Source organism: Pristis pectinata, chromosome 18, assembly GCF_009764475.1.
Source record: "Pristis pectinata isolate sPriPec2 chromosome 18, sPriPec2.1.pri, whole genome shotgun sequence".
Lineage (NCBI taxonomy): Eukaryota > Metazoa > Chordata > Chondrichthyes > Rhinopristiformes > Pristidae > Pristis > Pristis pectinata.
The window spans coordinates 28,030,381-28,048,709 of NC_067422.1; the positions used below are offsets into that span (position 1 = coordinate 28,030,381).

An 18,329-nucleotide genomic window follows, 5' to 3' on the forward strand; every position below is an offset into this window, starting at 1 on the left:
GAGTACTAGAGCTTTACAGATGTTACACTCTGTCCAAAGTGAGATGATTAAACATGGAATTTTTGACCACTCAGCCTCACAGCAATGGCAGGCAGCATTAAGAAACTCTTAGCTCTTTTAATTAGTTCAGCATAACATTGTGGGCCGAAGTGCTGTATTGTTCTACGTTTTATTTCTTAATCCTGAGCAAAATTAGTTGGAAAAATATGTGTTAATGAATAACTTTCAAAGAGTTTTCAGGAAGTGCCACATAGCCACACGCAAATTTTAAGCCCACTGGGTTAAGAATGGTGGCGGCATTGCAATAAACTCGGCTAATGACAGAAAACTAATTAGTAGCGAATGATCAGAATGATGGGAAGTACAGCGGTATTCAAAGTGCATCGAGATCACTATCATTTTTAGATATACATCATGCATTTGAACTTGCACATACAGGGCACAAATTTCAAAATTTAGAAGTGAACCAAAATTAGAACAGTAGTAAAGAATAAGGATTCATAGTCAGAAGACATAGTCTGATGAAATATGAAGACATAGATTCAATGAAATTAACATAAGAAGTGTGTAGTGATTGACGCATATCAGTAGGAAACATTAAGAGAAGGAACGTAAACTAAATTATCTATTTTGAAGTGGGTACAGGCACAGAGAAACCCGGACGTGCGTGCATACACATCTTTGAAGGTACCAGGATATATCGAGAAGAATGTTAGCAAATGAAATCCTTGACTTTATTAATAGAAGCACAGAGTACAAAAATATGGAAATTATCAGAATCAGGTTTATTATCACTGACATATGTCGTGAAATTTGTTGTTTTGCGGCAGCAGTACAGTGCAAGACATAAAGACATAAAAATTACTACTGTTACAAAAACAAGTAAAAATAGCGCAAAAGGGGAATAACGAGATAGTGTCCATGGACCGTTCAAAAATCTGATGGCGGAGAGGAAGGTGCTAAAGCTTTTTAAAATACATGATGCCTTGGATGGAAAATCACAGAGACCACACTTCATGAAAAATCTCAAGACATTTGAAAAGGCTTGAAATGATTCACAAAAGTGATAGCAGGGATGAACTTCAATACATGGATATTTTTTCATGATTATCATGAAAATCATGAAGCCATGATTTTAAATACATCTATCAAATTTCCTTTCCCCAAGAAGTTGGAGAAACTGTAATTCAGCTGAAAGGAGATTTGATATATTTAAAAACATTAATATTTCTGATAAAATGAGGTACTATTTCCAGTACTAGAAAGTTTGTTAATGTGAAAACACAGAAATTAGATAATGTGTAAAAGAGTAAGAGGCAATGTGAGGAAAATAAATTTTATGCAGCAAGTTGCTGCAGTCTGGAACAGAGGCAGTAGACAATTTTACTGAAATATTTTAACTACTTGAGTAAATGCTTAAATTGCTTGGCTTTAGGAATAAAGAAGGGAAGTGGAGCTCATGGAACAGTTCTCGTAAAGAGCCTGCATAGGTGTGAAGAGCCAAATTTCCTCATCTGTGGTATCCAAGAAATATGCATTGGACCAAAATAGATTGTTTAAAAAGATCAGGAAATACAATTAAATGTCTGCAATTATCAAAACAGCTATGCTGTAAGTTACAAAAAACTCAAACAAACATCACTTTAAAAATTAAGATAGAGATCTAAATGATTGTAAAGAGGCTTTAAATAAACTCTTACCTGTAAAACTGGCAGTTATAAAGCTGAAAGAAATAACAGTCATTAAGTGTATACAAAATGTATCTATGAGCAATTTAGTATTACTACAAAAAGACAAACTGATCAGCTGGTGAGCAAATAGTAGAAAATTTGACACACCAATTCTATTTTGTAAAACAATCAAATGAAAAGGCTTGCTGAATTTAGTTGAAAGGGGATGCTTATTACTTTAGGAACAGTATTGAATAAATAGGTACACATCTTCTGAATGTTACTTTACCAGCTACATTGTAAAGCAGAAGTGAGGGAGAATGTTTGCAAGATTAACTTTATGATGACTTCCAATGTAAATGCAGCTTTTCTCTCCATATAACAGCCTAATTACTTAAATTCATACATTAGATAGAACACACAAGATTATGGATAAAGTAAACATAAAGATGATCTGTGCATCATCTTAATTGAAATCTGTACAACCATCATCTTCATTGACAGATAGTGAAATCAAATTTTAAAACTGGGTGGTTGTTCACCAACTATTTTTGCCACAGACCATAATCTCAATTGATGGCCTGCAATTTCTAGGCACCAGCAACCTGCCCATATTTGCTGCATATCCCCTGCTAAGTCCACACTTGCGTGTATCTTCAATTTCCTCCATGAATTCAGCTCCAATCTGGTTGGCAAGGCCTCCCAGTATGAAGAGGCATCACGTGGCAGGACCTAACAGGCCTTGTCCACAGGATGCTAAAATAAAAACAGTTTTTTTTGTTAATTGGTAAGAAGCTATCTCGTTTTAAGGTGAACAATAACTACATTCAAATACATTGCTAAATTGTACTGTGCCAGTCATACCTTTCGATGAATATTCTTCAGACTTTCCAGTGTATTCTCATTGATAAAATCTGTTACTGGCCTGTTAAAGACATGATTATTAATCTAAATTTGATGAGTTAACATAAATTAATATATATAACAAGCAGTTTAATAATTCCTGTCCATTCACATGTTTGCAAATATCTCATTAATAGTTCTGAGCAAAATAACATTCCTTCTTGGACACTACCTCTTACTTCAAACTGATTTACCCTAATATCAACAAATTAAATTGAAAAATGCAAGAAACAACTAATTTTGATATGTGACAGACGATCATTTTTACATTTCCTCACCTTAATAAAAGCTTTTCTGTGAACAACCCTATAACAGCCAGGGACAACACATTTGCTACCTATCTTCAATTCAGATAAACAATGTTCATATACGCTAACAGAAATTATTTGGTGATACTGCTGATTAGTAGAAGAACATAAGAAAATAAGAACAAGAACAAAGGAAGTTGTTCTCTTTGAGGCAAAATAAAACGGTGATAACTGATCTTGTAGTAAAGGTTGTAGAATGTAGAATACACATAATGATCATCTACTGCCTGACAATACAGTGAGAATGATTTCACTCACAACATAATATCAGTGCTGTGGCAAAAACTGAAATATGATCAGAAAATTTCAAACATCAAACTACGTAGAAGTAGGTTTAGGAGGGCACAAAAGGACTGGGGAGAGGAAAAGCAAGTTTGAGATAGACCAAAGTTGCTTGCAAGTACATGGCGGTCAAGGGTGTGACTTCTGTGCTGGATTGTTGAAGGTAAATTATGAAGGGGATTGGGTCACTTACAGTACTGGTAGGCAGGTTAGTAATATAGGCATGGATAAAAGAAGGGAAAAAATGAACCTCATGGACAAATTGTCTCAAACAGCACATGAACAGAGATAGAAGAGCAAAGCAATAGTGCAGGGTAGCAAAATGGGTAATGAAAACCAGATGTTGTCAGGAAGGGACAGTGCATATAAACCTAAGAGTACAGCTAGAATTAGAGTCACAGCAGGGAACAGTGGATCAAAGCCAAGGCTCTTTATCTCAATGCACTTAATATTCATAACAAGATAGATGAACTAATGACTCAAATAGAAGTACATTGGGACAATCTAAGAGCCATGACAAAGACACAAGAATTAAAATCTTCCAGGAAACTTAACCTTTATAAAAGATGATGAAAATGGTAAAGGCAATGTAATAATCTCAGTAATAAAGAATGAGATAATTGATCTAAACTCAAAAAGTAAGTTTTGGGTGGAGCTGAGAAACAGCAAAGCTGAGAAAAACATTAGTGTAAGCTCTCATACAGGAATGGTAAAGTGGGGCATGAAATAAACCAGGAAATTATAGTGAATGTAAGAAGGCTAATACAATAATCAAGGGAGACTTCAACCTAGACACAGACTGGACAAACCAAATTAGCAACAGTGTGGAGCATGAATTCATAACTAAAGTATATTGAGGAACCCACAAGGGAACCAGTTACTTTAGACCTAATACTGTGTAATGAGGAAGGGTTCACTGATTATCTGGTAATTATGGGACTTTTAGGAACACTGATTGTAATATATTTTCATATTATCTACAGAATGCAAATGATTTAGTTCAGTATGAAACCAGAACCTTAAATCTAAATAAAGTAAATTGTGAAGGCATGAAGTGTGAGCTGGCAATTTTATGACTGATGAATTTAGTTTGCTCAGTCCACATGTGGATTGAAGTACCCCATGATCATTGTATCATCCTTGTACATGCACTTCTAATTTCCTAATATATATGATGCCCACATTCCCATTATTGTTTGGGTGTCTATTAATAACTCACACTAATAAATATACGCATATACTTCTTGATTTTCTGAGTTTTTATCCTTTCTTTCTATTACCATTATCCCACATTTTATTACCAGGGCTACCCTACTTCCTTTTCTATTTTGCTGATCTCTTCTGAAAATTAGTTACCCTGAAATATTTAATTCCAAACTTTGGTCACTTTTGCAACCATATCTCTGTAATGGCTACGAGATTATTTGCATTTGTGCTTTTAATCCATCATTTTGTAATGTTCAGATTTTGTCTTCAATTTTTGCATCTTAGCATTTATCCTCTCTCCAACTCAAATTCCAGATATACTATATTCTCTGTCTCTCCCTGGCAGACTCTGGTTACCTCTGGCCTTTTTGCTACCCTCCACCACGGCTTTGTCCTTTCTCTTAAGCTTCCTGAATTTTCCTTCATGAAAACCTCTCCCCACTGCCAACTCTTAAAGCTTTATCTACAGCCCTGGTTATTCAATTTGCTAGATCACTGGTCCCAATTCATTTGAGCAGAAATGCAAGGCTCTTTTCTACACTGTTGCCAGCGCCCTGTGAACTGAAACCCACTTATTTCACTGCAATCTCTTGCACCACACATTCACTTATCTGATCCTAGTTACCCTGTGCCAACTTGCATATGACTCAGGGAGTTATCATCTCTGTTTCTGCTATTTACTTTGGAGACTAGGTACTGATACTTCTTCAGCAGAACTTCTTTCCTAGTCATATATATGTCATTACTTTCTACATTGACTGTGGCAACTATATTTTTCTCCTCCCACTCTAAGTGCCCCTCCAGCTCCAAGGAGGCATTTTTCACCCTGGTAGCAAGCAGGTAAAAGCACCTTTACAACTTACAGCTGCAGAGAACAGTATCTATTTCCCAAACTATACAGCTTGGGTGCTCACTACATTCCTCTTCATTCCCTGTATAATGATGCTGTGGTCAGTTTTCTCATCCACCTTGCGCTTTCTGCTCCCATCATTATAGGCTGCAAGAATGTGCTGGACAAGTGCAGGGACCGAGGTTCCTCCAACTCTACCTTTTGGATCCCCGTATCTGCCTTACTCTCCTGACCTCTTGACTGACCAATTCTAAGGGGTGTGGTTGCATCCTGGAATAAAGCGTCCAGGTAACTATCCCTGAGGCATCGCATTATCTGAATCTCAGACTCCAGCTCAAAATCTCTGAGCCAAAGTTGCCCAAGCTGCAGACATTTACTGCAGATATGACTATCATGGATTCCTAAATGGCAAAGAATTGAAACATTCAGCATTTTGCTGAAACATTCTTTATGATATAATTTTAAAATGCACATTGCATACACAACAAAAAGACACCAGGAAACAAATAATTCTGCCATGGGGTTTTATAATACTCAGGACACATTCAAATTTTCAGTATCTAATTCCCTCAAATAAATCATTATATCGTGAGTTACTTTTTGCTACCAAAGATATAAACTTACAAGGAAAATATTACAATCATACAGTTATTTTGTAGAGTGCATAAACAATCTCTGCACAAGCCAATACGGCACCATGACGAGTGTTCAAATCAGAATTTTAAAAATGGTTTTGATTCAAGTCTGAAAGTTCAACTGAAGTTCTTAACATGTTGTTAGAGATCATTTATTTGAAATAGGCAAACATGTGTTAACATAACAGACCAAGAAACCCTAAATGACGCATATTAGTCTGTTTATTACTGAAGTAGCAGAACACATCACTAATAATTACAAGATCTGAAAAGCTTTAAGGAAATAAGACCCTCCTGAGTTAGTCTAGTTAACAGTTACAAATAAAAACATTAGTTCAATGTCTCCTCCTGACTGCAGCTTTCACTGATCATTATTAATAATTTTATGATTCTCCTTTAGTGAGACAATTGCATATATTGATGGTTTATTTTAATGGGACATGTTAAATAATCTCATACCTGTTGTGCTCTACAGTTATTTTGTAGAGTGCATAAACAATCTCTGCACAAGCCAATACGGCACCATGACGAGTGTTCAAATCAATGCCCGTTGCTAAAGGTAACAACTGTGATAAAGCTACAAAAAAAAAACTACATTTTACACAATTGAAAATATATTAATATAAAACACATCAACTATCATTCAGATAATGTGCCATGAACCTTTTGTTCTTCAAGCAAATGGCACAATTCTAACTAAAAATTACATGAAGACCAAAAATTTAGTGGTTCTTAAATGCAATGCAATTTAAAGTATGTTTTCAATTTACTTTTCTTCTTAACTATTCCAGTAAATTAGATGTGAATTTAATTTAGATGTTCTGCACCCAAAAAGAACTAAAGTCAGGATGTTAGTTTATAACTTAGAGGCAAAACTCAAGTGTATTTAAATATTATTACAAAAATCCCAGAAGCAAGAAAAACTTAACAGCATATTATAAATCTTCTGAAGGCTTTTCACAGGAATGTTCCCAAACAAAAGACAACAAGGCAATTCAGAGCAGATGACCACAGGTTTGGTTGAAGAGGTCGGTTTTGGGGCCACCAGTGATGAAGCAATGAAAATGAGCAATTCATGAAAGACCAGAATTGCAAGATGGCTGGAGTTTACAGAAATAGAGATGGATAGGGTCAGAAAAGGGATAAACAATGATCCTAAAGCTGTGAACAGCATAACAGGCTCAGTCAGCAGTTGAGGACTGACAAGACAACAGCTCGGAACAGTATTTGTCGTACAGATAGAAACCAATGGCTTTCGTCTTCAAAATATTAGCTGGACAAAGTTTCTTACCTATTTCTGAACGTTGGACAAGAAATCTGACAATTTGGAAACAGTGGAGAGGTCCAGAAAGATGGCAGTGAGATCATGATATCAGCACACACGGAAAATGAGTGGTTTGGGTGATCTATGTAATTAACAAATAACAACTCTCAATAGATAAAGATCTTGGGGACAACTGAGGTAATAATAATGAAGCAGAAAAAGTCATTACAGGAACTGTTCTTTCACTCTGACCAAGTAGATAAGTATGAAACCATGTAAGTTTGGTCCCACCCAAATGGATGACAGCTGTGGGATGACATGCTGAATCCTGTCAAAAACTGCAGAAGAATCACAAGATCACAAGACAAGGGAGCAGAAGCAGGCCATTCGGCCCATCGAGTCTGCTCCAAGGAAAGGGAAATAGAAATGAGAAATGGGGAATGGGGGAAGAAGAAGAAAGAAAAAACTATTCTAATCCCAATTACCGGCCTTATCCCCATATCCCTTGATATCCTGACTATTTAGATAGCTATCTATCTCCTCCTTGAACGCCCACACTGATCTGGCTTCCACTGCTGTACGTGGCAAGGAGTTCCACAAATTCACCACCCTCTGGCTAAAGAAATTTTTCCTCATCTCTGTTTTGAAACTATACCCTCTAATTCTAAGATTGTGCCCTCTGGTCCTGGACTCACCCACCAAGGGAAACAGCCTAGCCACATTTACTCTGTCCTTTCCTATCAATATTTTAAATGTCGCTATGAGGTCCCCTCTCATTCTTCTGTACTCCAGCGAGTACAGTCCAAGAGCCGACAAACGCTCCTCATACTTAAGCCCTTTCATTCCTGGAATCATCCTCGTAAATCTCCTCTGAACCCTCTCCAACGTCAACACATCCTTCCTAAGATGTGGGGCCTAAAACGGCGCACAATATTCCAAATGAGGCCTCACTAGTGCCCCGTAGAGCCTCATCAACACTTCCTTACTTTTATACACTATACCTCTCGAAATGAATGCCAATATAGCATTCGCTTTCTTTACCACCGATCCGACCTGGTGGTTAACCTTTAAGGTATCCTGCACGAGTACCCCCAAGTCCCTTTGTACTTCCGTGCTTTGGATTTTCTCTCCTCCTAGATAATAATCTGCCCGCTTATTTCTGCTTCCAAAGTGTACAACTGCACATTTCCCTACATTGAATCTCATCTGCCATTTCCTTGCCCATTCTCCTGAACTGTCTAGGTCCCTCTGCAACCTTCCTATCTCTTCAATACTCCCTACTCCTCCCCCTATCTTGGTGTCATCCGCAAACTTAGCCACGAAACCATTTATTCCATCATCCAAATCGTTAATGTACAAGGTAAAAAGGAGCGGTCCCAACACCGACCCCTGCGGCACACCACTAGTAACCGGTAACCAGCCAGAACGAGATCCTTTCATTTCCACTCTTTGCTTCCTGTCAACCAGCCAATGCTCCACCCATTCTGTTATCCTACCCGTAATTCCATGACCTCTCATCTTATTAATCAGTCTCTTGTGAGGCACCTTATCAAAGGCCTTTTGAAAGTCTAAATACACAACATCTACCGCCTCTCCCTTATCCACCTTGCCTGTGATTTCTTCAAAAAACTCCAATAGGTTGGTCAGGCAGGATCTTCCCTTCACAAAACCATGTTGGCTAGGACCTATCCTGCCCTGCGCCTCTAGGTATTCCGTAACCCCGTCTTTGAGGATAGATTCCAATAACTTTCCCACCACTGACGTCAGACTAATAGGTCTGTAATTACCTTTATGCTGCCTCCCTCCTTTCTTATACAACGGAACTACATTTGCGACCCTCCAGTCCTCCGGAACCATGCCTGAATCTATCGATTTCTGGAAAATAATCGCCAATGCCTCCGCTATCTCTAAAGCCACCTCCTTCAGAACCCGGGGATGCACCTCATCCAGTCCGGGAGACTTATCAGTCTTTAGTCCATTTAGTTTTCCTAGCACCTTCTCCCTAGTAATCTTAACTGAACTCAATTCCATTTCGTGAGACTCCTGACTAACCGGCACATTGCTGATGTCCTCCACGGTGAAGACCGATGCAAAATATTCATTCAATTCCTCTGCCATCTCTCTATCGTCCATTATAATAGCTCCTGCACTGTTATCAATTGGTCCTATATCAACCCGTGTCTCTCTTTTACACCTTATGTATTTAAAAAAACTCTTAGTATCCTTTCGAATGTTATCCGCCAACTTCCTTTCATAATTCATCTTTTCTTTCCTAATGACCTTCTTAGTTTCTCTCTGCAGGTTTTTAAAAGCTTCCCAGTCCTCTGTTTTGCCACTAATTTTTACTTCTTTGTACGCCGCCCCTTTTGCTTTTATTTTAGCCTTCAACTCTCTCGTTATCCACATTTGTGCCTTTTTTCCATTAAAAACCTTTTTTCTTGGAATATATCTATCCTGCAATTTCCTTATTTCCTGTAGAAATTCCTTCCATTTCTCCTCTGCCGTCCCTCCAGCCAGCTTACTCTTCCAATCAATTAGGGCCAACTCCTCTCTCATACCATTGTAATTTCCTTTGTTCCACTGAAATATCGATACACCAGTTACCAGTTTCTCCTTCTCAAACTTGAAACTGAATTCAATCATATTGTGATCACTGGTTCCCAGTGGTTCCTTTACCTTTAGTTCCCTAATCACCTCCGGTTCATTACACAGCACCCAATTCAAAACAGCCGATCCCCTGGTGGGCTCTTCAACAAGTTGCTCGAGAAAAACATCCCTTAGACATTCCACAAACTCCCTCTCCTGAGTACTACCGCCATTCTGGATTTCCCAGTCCACCTTCATGTTAAAATCCCCCATAATTATCTTCACATTGTCACTCTGGCATGCTTTTTCTATCTCAAACTGCAACTTATCGTCCACTTGCTGACTGCTATTAGGGGGCCTATATATGACTGCTACCATTGTCCTTTTACCCTTGATATTCCTCAGCTCCACCCACAAGGATTCCACCTCCTCTGACCCAATATCCTTCCTTTCTATCGATTTTATATCACTACTAACCATCATGGCCACACCTCCCCCTCTGCCTACCCGCCTATCCTTCCTATACACTGTGTACCCCTGGACATTCAGTTCCCAATCACATCCGTCATAAAGCCATGACTCAGTGATTGCCACAATGTCGTATTTATTAACCTGTAGTTGTGCCACTAAGTCATCTACCTTATTCCTAATGCTACGTGCATTTAAATACAGTACGTTTAGTCCGGTATCTGCTATTAATTTTGTTGTACTTCTATTGTTCAGCAGATTATCCTGGCTTTCCACCTGTCTATCCTTCTTACCATCTTCACTACATACTACCTTAGACATGTTCCTATATACCTCATCCCCTATCCTAACATTCTGTATCCTAACATCCTGACTTGTTGTACTTCTATTATTCAGCAAATTATCCTGACTTCTCACTTGCCTGTCCTTCTTGCCATCCTCATTGGACTTGTTTCTATAAACTCCCTCCTTTACCTTAGCATCTTGTAACCTAATATCCTGGTTTCCATCCCCCTGCCAGATCAGTTTAAACCCTCCCCTACAACTAAATCAAACATTCCCGCCAAGATATTGGAACCTCTGGAGTTTAGGTGCAACCCATCCTTAGCAAATAGGTCATGCCTCCCCCAAAAAAGGTCCCAATTATCCAAAAATCTGAAGCCCTGCCCCCTGCACCAGTCACTCAGCCACGCATTCATCTGCCAGAGCTTTCTATTCTTCCTATCATTGACACGTGGCACAGGTAGTAATCCTGAGATTACTACCCTTGAGGTCCTACTTCTCAATCTTCTCTCCAATGCCTTGTATTCCTCCTTCAGGACCTCTTCTCTTTTTCTACCTATGTCATTGGTACCTACATGTACCAAGACTTCTGGCTGCTCACCCTCTCCCCTCAGAATATTCTGGACCCGGTCTGTGATATCCCTTACCCTGGCACCAGGGAGGCAACACACCATCCGAGATTCATTGTCGCTATCGCAGAATCTGCTATCCGTACCCCTTACTATAGAATCCCCAATAACCACTGCATTTCGCTTCCTCCGCTGGACCACAGTACCAGGCACGGTGCCAAGGTCCCGGTTGCTGAGGTCTTCCTCTATCAGGTCATCCTCTCCAACCGAATCTAAAATGAGATATCGGTTTTTGAGGGGGACCGCCACAGAGGTGCTGTCTACAAACTCTTTATAACTCCTATCTATTTCCTGCTCGCTCTCCCTAACCAACCGAAGGTCATCGAGCTGCAGCTCCAGACTCTCAATCCTTTCCTTGAGGAGCCGCATCTCGGTGCACTTTGCGCAGATGTAGTTATCGGGGAGTTTGGTAGTCTCCCAGGGTCCCCACATCTGACACTCCAAACATAAGACCAACCCCAGATGCATCTTGCTGAATACCACTGAGTTCAACAAATAAACTAATAACTTACCCCCTCTCTATTAGTCTCGCATCTTTCCCGCTCTCGCCGAAGCCCGTTGAACCAAAGCCTAACCCACTCTACTCCCTCTCACTCCGCTGCCCGCTCCGATGCTGCCCGCTAGATATGTTGGTCTGCTATTTAAATCGCCCGCGCGCTGCCGACTGACGTCACGCGCCTGCGCAGTCACTTGCCGCTATCCCGAACGCTAGAAGAAAAAAAATTGCTCCTCGTTAATTTCCGGCACTCTCCGCTCTCTGGTAAGAAAAACTGAAGGTAACCCTTCGACTTTTAAATCGCCTGCGCGCTGCCGAGTGACGTCACGCGCCTGCGCAGTCACTCGCCGCTATCCCGAACGCTAGAAAGAAAAAAAAATCGCTCCTCGTTAATTTCCAGCACTCTCCGCTCTCTGGTCGCTGGAAAGAAAAACTGAAGGTAACCCTTCGACTTTTAAATCGCCCGCGCGCTGCCGAGTGACGTCACGCACCTGCGCAGTCACTCGCCGCTATCCCGAACGCTAGAAAGAAGAGAAAAAAAATCGCTCCTCGTTAATTTCTGGCACTCTCTGCTCTCTGGTCGCTGGAAAGAATGAGGGAGTTTATCTTTGTTATGGTGATTTGACAGGAGCCACTTTTATACTGTGCAAGGGGCAAAAACCCTGTTTGGAAATATACTAACATGGACCTGATGTTAGGGGCCCCCTGATCAGTTAAAATATGAAAGCACTTTCTACAACTTTAATGGCATTGGCAGATGATATCCTCTCATTAACAGTTACCTTTAACAAGCTAAATCTGTAAGAATAAATAGTTAGTTCATAGAAAACAGTGCGAGATTCAAGCCACCTCATTTGAGGAAGGACAACAAATCAACAGATTCCTTGAGATCATCACGTAGATTTATCAGCAGGTTATCAGGGTAGAAAAGTTTTGGCTCCTAGCAGAGACCAGAACTATAGGAGATGACCTAAGAAGTTTAAATAACTACCATAAAGACAATTTCCTCTGGTAGCTGAGCCAATACAGAGGAAAGGAGATGGGAGAGAAAAAACTCTCTAAGCAGATAATTGTTAAAATATGAAATACGTTATCATAATGAGTAGCTGAAGTGACATTTCACCTTTTAAGGCAAGAGCAGATAAACATTTCAAAGAGACTTTGAAATAAAGCTACAAAGCAACAGGAAAAGGCAGAAGTGGGGATGTTCACTGATGCCTGGGCAACGTTCAATTCCATTTCAACTGCTCAGCAAATACAGCAGCCCATGCCTTCCTACAGTAAGATCTGGTCCATATTCAAGCATGAGCTGATATGTAGCAAACAACATATGTGCCACAGAAGTGTCAGGCAATGACAATCTGCAAAGAGAGGGTATAACAATCCACCCTTAACATTTTATGGCATTGCCTTTGCTGGGTCCCCTACCATCAATATGCTGGGTGTCACCACGGGAACTAAACCCATAAATACCAGGGCAACAAGAGAAGATCAGAATCTGGGTATCCTTAAGCGAGTGACTCACCTCCTTCCACCACCAGCACAGTGCATACCATCTATAAAATGCACTGCAAACTTATCAGTTGACTCCAAACACACTTCCCAGTTCTACGTCTTTTACCACCAAGAAGGACAAGAGCAGCAGGCGCACAGGAACATCACCTTCTGCAAGTTCCCACCAAAGTCACACACCATCCCTACTATAGCTAGTGATTAATCGTTGCTGAACTCCCTACTCACTGTGGGAATACCTTCACCAGAGTGCCTGCATTTTCAAAGGCAAGTAGGGATGGGCAATAAATGCTGGCAATTCCAGTGGCATCCAAATCCCGGAATTGAGTAGAACAAAGTAACGGATTGCCTTCTCAAAGAAACGGCTGCCTCCTGTGTTGTCAAGTTCTTATGGAAGGCCACATTTCAAATTGTCCACCAAACACCAGCAATAGGGGAGAAATTTCAACAAAATGCATCAAGCCACATCTTGATAAAACTTTTGGAAATGCCCAGTGGCAAAAGATTTCTGTAATTCAGGAGGTATGTTTCTGTCATCATGGATTAACCAAACATTTTAAAGGGATGCAATAATAACAGTTGACTTTGGAAAGTTGTACTATAAAGGGACTTGGAGACTAATTTGAAATATGATCATACATCTTAGAAACGAACAAGTAATCAAAAGATTTCCAGTGAAAAAAATGAAATGAGCAGAAAGAGACAAAAGAAATTGGATAATATGGTGTTAGTTTCTGAGACACAAATCTTTAAAATTGATGGAAGCATCTTGTTAGAACCAGAAGCTTAACGGAAAACAGATAGAGTTGACTGGATGGATTTGACAGTTATAAAACTTGATATTGTACAGGATAAGACAACGGAGTAAGTTTTTCAACAATCAGAATTAGAAGTGGAGCTTGGAGTTTTTTTCTGTTTGGGCATATTCAGAATCAGGTTTTTTTTTACTTTAATTTCCAGTTAACTGAATTGCAACGAACACTATTATGCCAGAACAGTTGTGTAAATCAACAAATAAATCAGCTGTTAGGATCGCATGTATTGTTAAAAGCAGTACTACTGAGAGTGAACTACACATCACCATTGTTTGCCATGTATTCCGGAGCATATGGAGTAAGATTATGGAGGGTCTTTGCTGTTAGTTCTCGAATGGCACTGTGAAAACATAAAAGCACTTCATTATTTTGTAGAAAAAAACATCTATTTTTTTAGCGCAAGATGAGAAAATACACTGAAATTCCTTTTCATAAAAATGTTTACATGTCAATCTGTATATACCCCAATATCAAATGCACACATCTTAAGAAGATACATGAATCTCAACTCCTGTGATTTTATTGGGATGTGAAGAAAATAAATTTTATTCATTGCCTTTCAGTGAAATCTAAGGAGCTATACAAGGATGCACACAAGCATCTTAAAAGAACAGAAACATGACAGGGTGTGTCTCATTGAGGAGCAGAAGTACAATATAGAGTTACAGATTTTTAATTACAGAGAAGTAGGAAAGGTTCTTTGTGTTCAAAATGTGGCCCTTGCATTGATTATCCCTTTTGATTTAGTAACCAAAGAGGCTTATAGAGGTCCATAGGGGTTCACAGCATAGCGAATTTAACAAGATTAAAATGGAGGCATGAAAAATAATAATTTTCATATATAGTGAATACGGACACAAATAATCAGTTTAAAATTCAGTGGTATTTGGAGATATATTTTTAAAATATGTTTAATAGGTAATGCACATGCACCAATTAATTACAATAATTTTAATTAACGATAAAAGTACATCTTGTTCATCTCATTGACAAATATTAAACTGATCTCAATTTTGTGTGTGAAGCAAAAAAAAACCAGAAGCTAGAAAACTAAAACAAAAACAGAAAATGCTTGAAGAATTCAGTAGGTCAGGCAGCATCTGTGGAGAGAGAATCAGAGTCAACATTTCAGGTCATTGACTCTCCATCAGAACTGGGAAAGTGAGAAAACAAACGTGTTTTAAGTTGCAGAAAGGCAGAAGAAATAGGGTGAATAGAGGGTATATTTGTGATAGGATGCAGTCATCAAGATAACCATTACTTTAAATTCTGACAGTTAAAGACAAAAAAGAAACAAAAGAACAAAGTGAAACTGAAATATCCAGCAATATCTATGGTGACAAAAAAATAACTGGATGCCTGAAAATTTTGGGTTCAATATTGAGGCATTGTTCTTCGAGCTCACAGTGAAACAATGTAAGAGGCCAAAGACAAGAGGTCAGGATGGAGTATTAAAGGAAATGGAGACACTGATCGCAGATCAGGTGACCTCTTCACAGATCACCCCCATTCAGTCTGCAAAGACAATTCGGAGCTTCCAGCTGCCTGTCACTTTTAGTCCCAGCTCTCCCATTTTGTGCAACTTAAACACATTTGTTTTCTTACTTTTCCAGTTCTGATGAAGGGTCATTTGCCTGAAACGTTTACTTGCTTCTCTCTCTCCAAGGATGCTGCATTACCTGCTGAGTTCTTCCAGCCTTTTCTATTTTTGTTTCTATTTTGTGCGTGTGTCCAACTGCCAATAAGTATTTTTTTTCATCTTCAAGTTCAGTAGTGTCAAAAAAAACATTAAAAGAACAATGGAAATTGTGCAAGAGTGTTGATCAATTGAGATATGTAGTAAAATATTGAAGATGGAATTCAATGTCAGTGTGATGCAACTTTGAAAGAAAGAACAGTATTCAGAATCTAAACAGATGTAAGCTTGATTTATAGGAGAGCACAGGAACTTGGTCACTGAACAATAAAGGTAGAATTTAAGGAATCATCACAAAGTATGGAATATGAAGGTCAAGAACTAGTTACAACACTCTATAAAACCTTAAGGTCTTATTTGGAGTAGAATGTGAAGTTCTGGACTCCAGATTAAGTAAAAATAATGAGGATTTAGAGAGGATGTAACTGAATTACTAGGATATGACAAGTATGAGCAATAACAAATATTGAAAACCGTAAAATCTGGACTTTCCGAATTGAGCATAGCATTAAGTGTGAGGTTATAGAGTTGTTTCTAATAGTTGAAGGTCAGATATGGAGTACAAGACAAAGTGCAAGAGGCAGAACTGAAAGATGAAGAAATATTCACACACAATGTGTAAAATATGGAATTTGCTTCTAGTATTGGTGGTTGAAAGAGATATTTTTGCTAACATTCAAGCTATGACTCCACAGGAAAAGAAATATTTCAAGGAAATGGAAATATGATCAGTAAATGTAATTATTTGCTCAGTTGGGAAGGGGAGAGAGGGAGACAGAGAAAAAACACATGCATGCACAAGATCACAAGAAAAAGAAAACACACACAGAACCATAGTTGGAAATGCAGCAAAGGCAAGAATAGAACAAAAGACGGTGAATAGTCAGAGTATAAGATGTACCGATGGATTCGTGAACACGTACATGCACAAGTTAGAAATATGTGAACATAATGCATTTAAGAAAACAACAGGAAAAAAAAGCAACAAATGATACTACTATACTGAACCATTTCTGTTATTTCCTTAAAACTATATATCAGCATAGATGTAAATAAAGTTGATGATAACATTTAAAAACTCTATCTCATTTGCTATTAAAGTGAATATTCCATTTGAGAATAATTCTCACCAATTTCCTTGCCAAATTTCTCTTCAACTAAAGCAAATCTGACCAACTACTTGGCAAAAATGCCCATTTGTTCTGAGCTTATCAAGTGAGCACATCAAACGAATACAAGAGAAACAAAACGACAGCTTCTTACTTTTAACATCTGATCTGCTCCTCAGGCAATGTGAATTGTAGCATGTTTTAGGGTTAGGCAATTAATAGATCACACACATGAAATGAATGAATGTATGTACTTCCAGCTACTGGACTAATTTGAATCAGATCATTGGGGGAGCGGGGGGGGGGGGGGGGTGGGGGGGGGGGGGGGGGGGGGGGGGGGGGGGGGGGTAGTGGGGAGGTGGTGTTTAGAGAATTCCAGCTTTGAGAATTACCTTGACCCATTCTTACCTCAGTGCACATTTGATCTCACTTCATCATATAATCATTGTTCATCATTTCAGAATAGAAAAACCTTTACATTATTAAAAACATACATAAATGTCCATTGTATGCTCAGAAAAACTGAGGGTATAACTTGGAAGTACATGAAGCAGTTCAGTTGTATTGGGTGGTGTATAAGCGTACCTAACCAACACATGAACCCCAACAGTACCCCAACTAAGCATTTTCTCAAATTGTTACAATCTATAAATCTTTCAACATATGTGTAAATAAAACACATTACAATCTCTTACCAATCCCAATGGTTAAATTTCTTGTGTATCAGATGATCAATCAAAGGTTGAGTATACTCGGGAAATCCAACAATGTATAAACTGTAAATCAGAGATAAATCAAAAGGATACAATTCAGTACTCTGTGCAAGTAGATTTAAATTCTGTTGTATCACAATAGTCAGGATTACTCATGTGAGAAGCACATTATGAAGAATGTATAAAAAGATACTCAGACAGGAAATGCAAACATTTCACACACATGAACCAATCTTAATTTCGCATCAATTTGGCATTTGCAAACCAAAGATGAACAAACAGTTCATGTTAATTGTCAAGAAGTAAGATTGGGTGGTCCCACATGTTTTTTGTGCCAATTAAAGATTATCTGAAAATCAAAGTTTTTGATTTAGGGAAAGTTGGGTATATTTATTAAAGAGCTATTTTATACAGTCTTTTTTCACCATTTTAAAATAATGTAACTGAAACCCATCTTACCATGTTTTGAAATGCTATACAGCAGGAGCCTGTACTATAGTTTAAGCATTGGGAAATACTTGTTGCTTGATGGTGTTTATATACAGACAAGAGTAAGTAGAAAAATTATCCACCAGTCATCATTAATTAACTTAAACGAGAGTACTAGTTATTTATGGGAGTTACTGGAAGTCAATTGGTATATATGAAATCAAAGCAAAACTTAGAACCAAAGAAAATGTAATATCACAGGATAGTACAGTACAAGAGAGGGTCATCTTGCCCCATTAATTCGGTGCCAGATCTTTCAACGAGCAATTAGTCGCATTCTACAGCCCACTCTCTTGAACCTTCCAATTCTTCTTCTTCAAGGATTTATCCAATATCCCTATGAATGTTACTCCTTAACCCTATCAGATAGTGCACTTCAAATCTTAACCAACTCATTGTGAAAATAAGTTTCTCTC

General features: G+C 38.6%; 1 protein-coding gene across 2 annotated transcripts in view; it reads right to left on the bottom strand.

The window, feature by feature from the left end:
• Positions 1-18,329, bottom strand: part of tbcd (tubulin folding cofactor D) — a 202,840-nt gene that overhangs the window by 71,420 nt on the left and 113,091 nt on the right. For both annotated transcript variants that reach the window (XM_052033297.1, XM_052033298.1), the window contains 5 exons: positions 17,407-17,487; positions 14,173-14,246; positions 6,314-6,431; positions 2,535-2,595; positions 1,701-1,723 (listed from right to left, as the gene is read on the bottom strand). In XM_052033297.1, the coding sequence (XP_051889257.1) occupies positions 1,701-1,723; positions 2,535-2,595; positions 6,314-6,431; positions 14,173-14,246; positions 17,407-17,487 (357 nt within the window). The remainder of the gene's footprint in view (positions 1-1,700; positions 1,724-2,534; positions 2,596-6,313; positions 6,432-14,172; positions 14,247-17,406; positions 17,488-18,329) is intronic.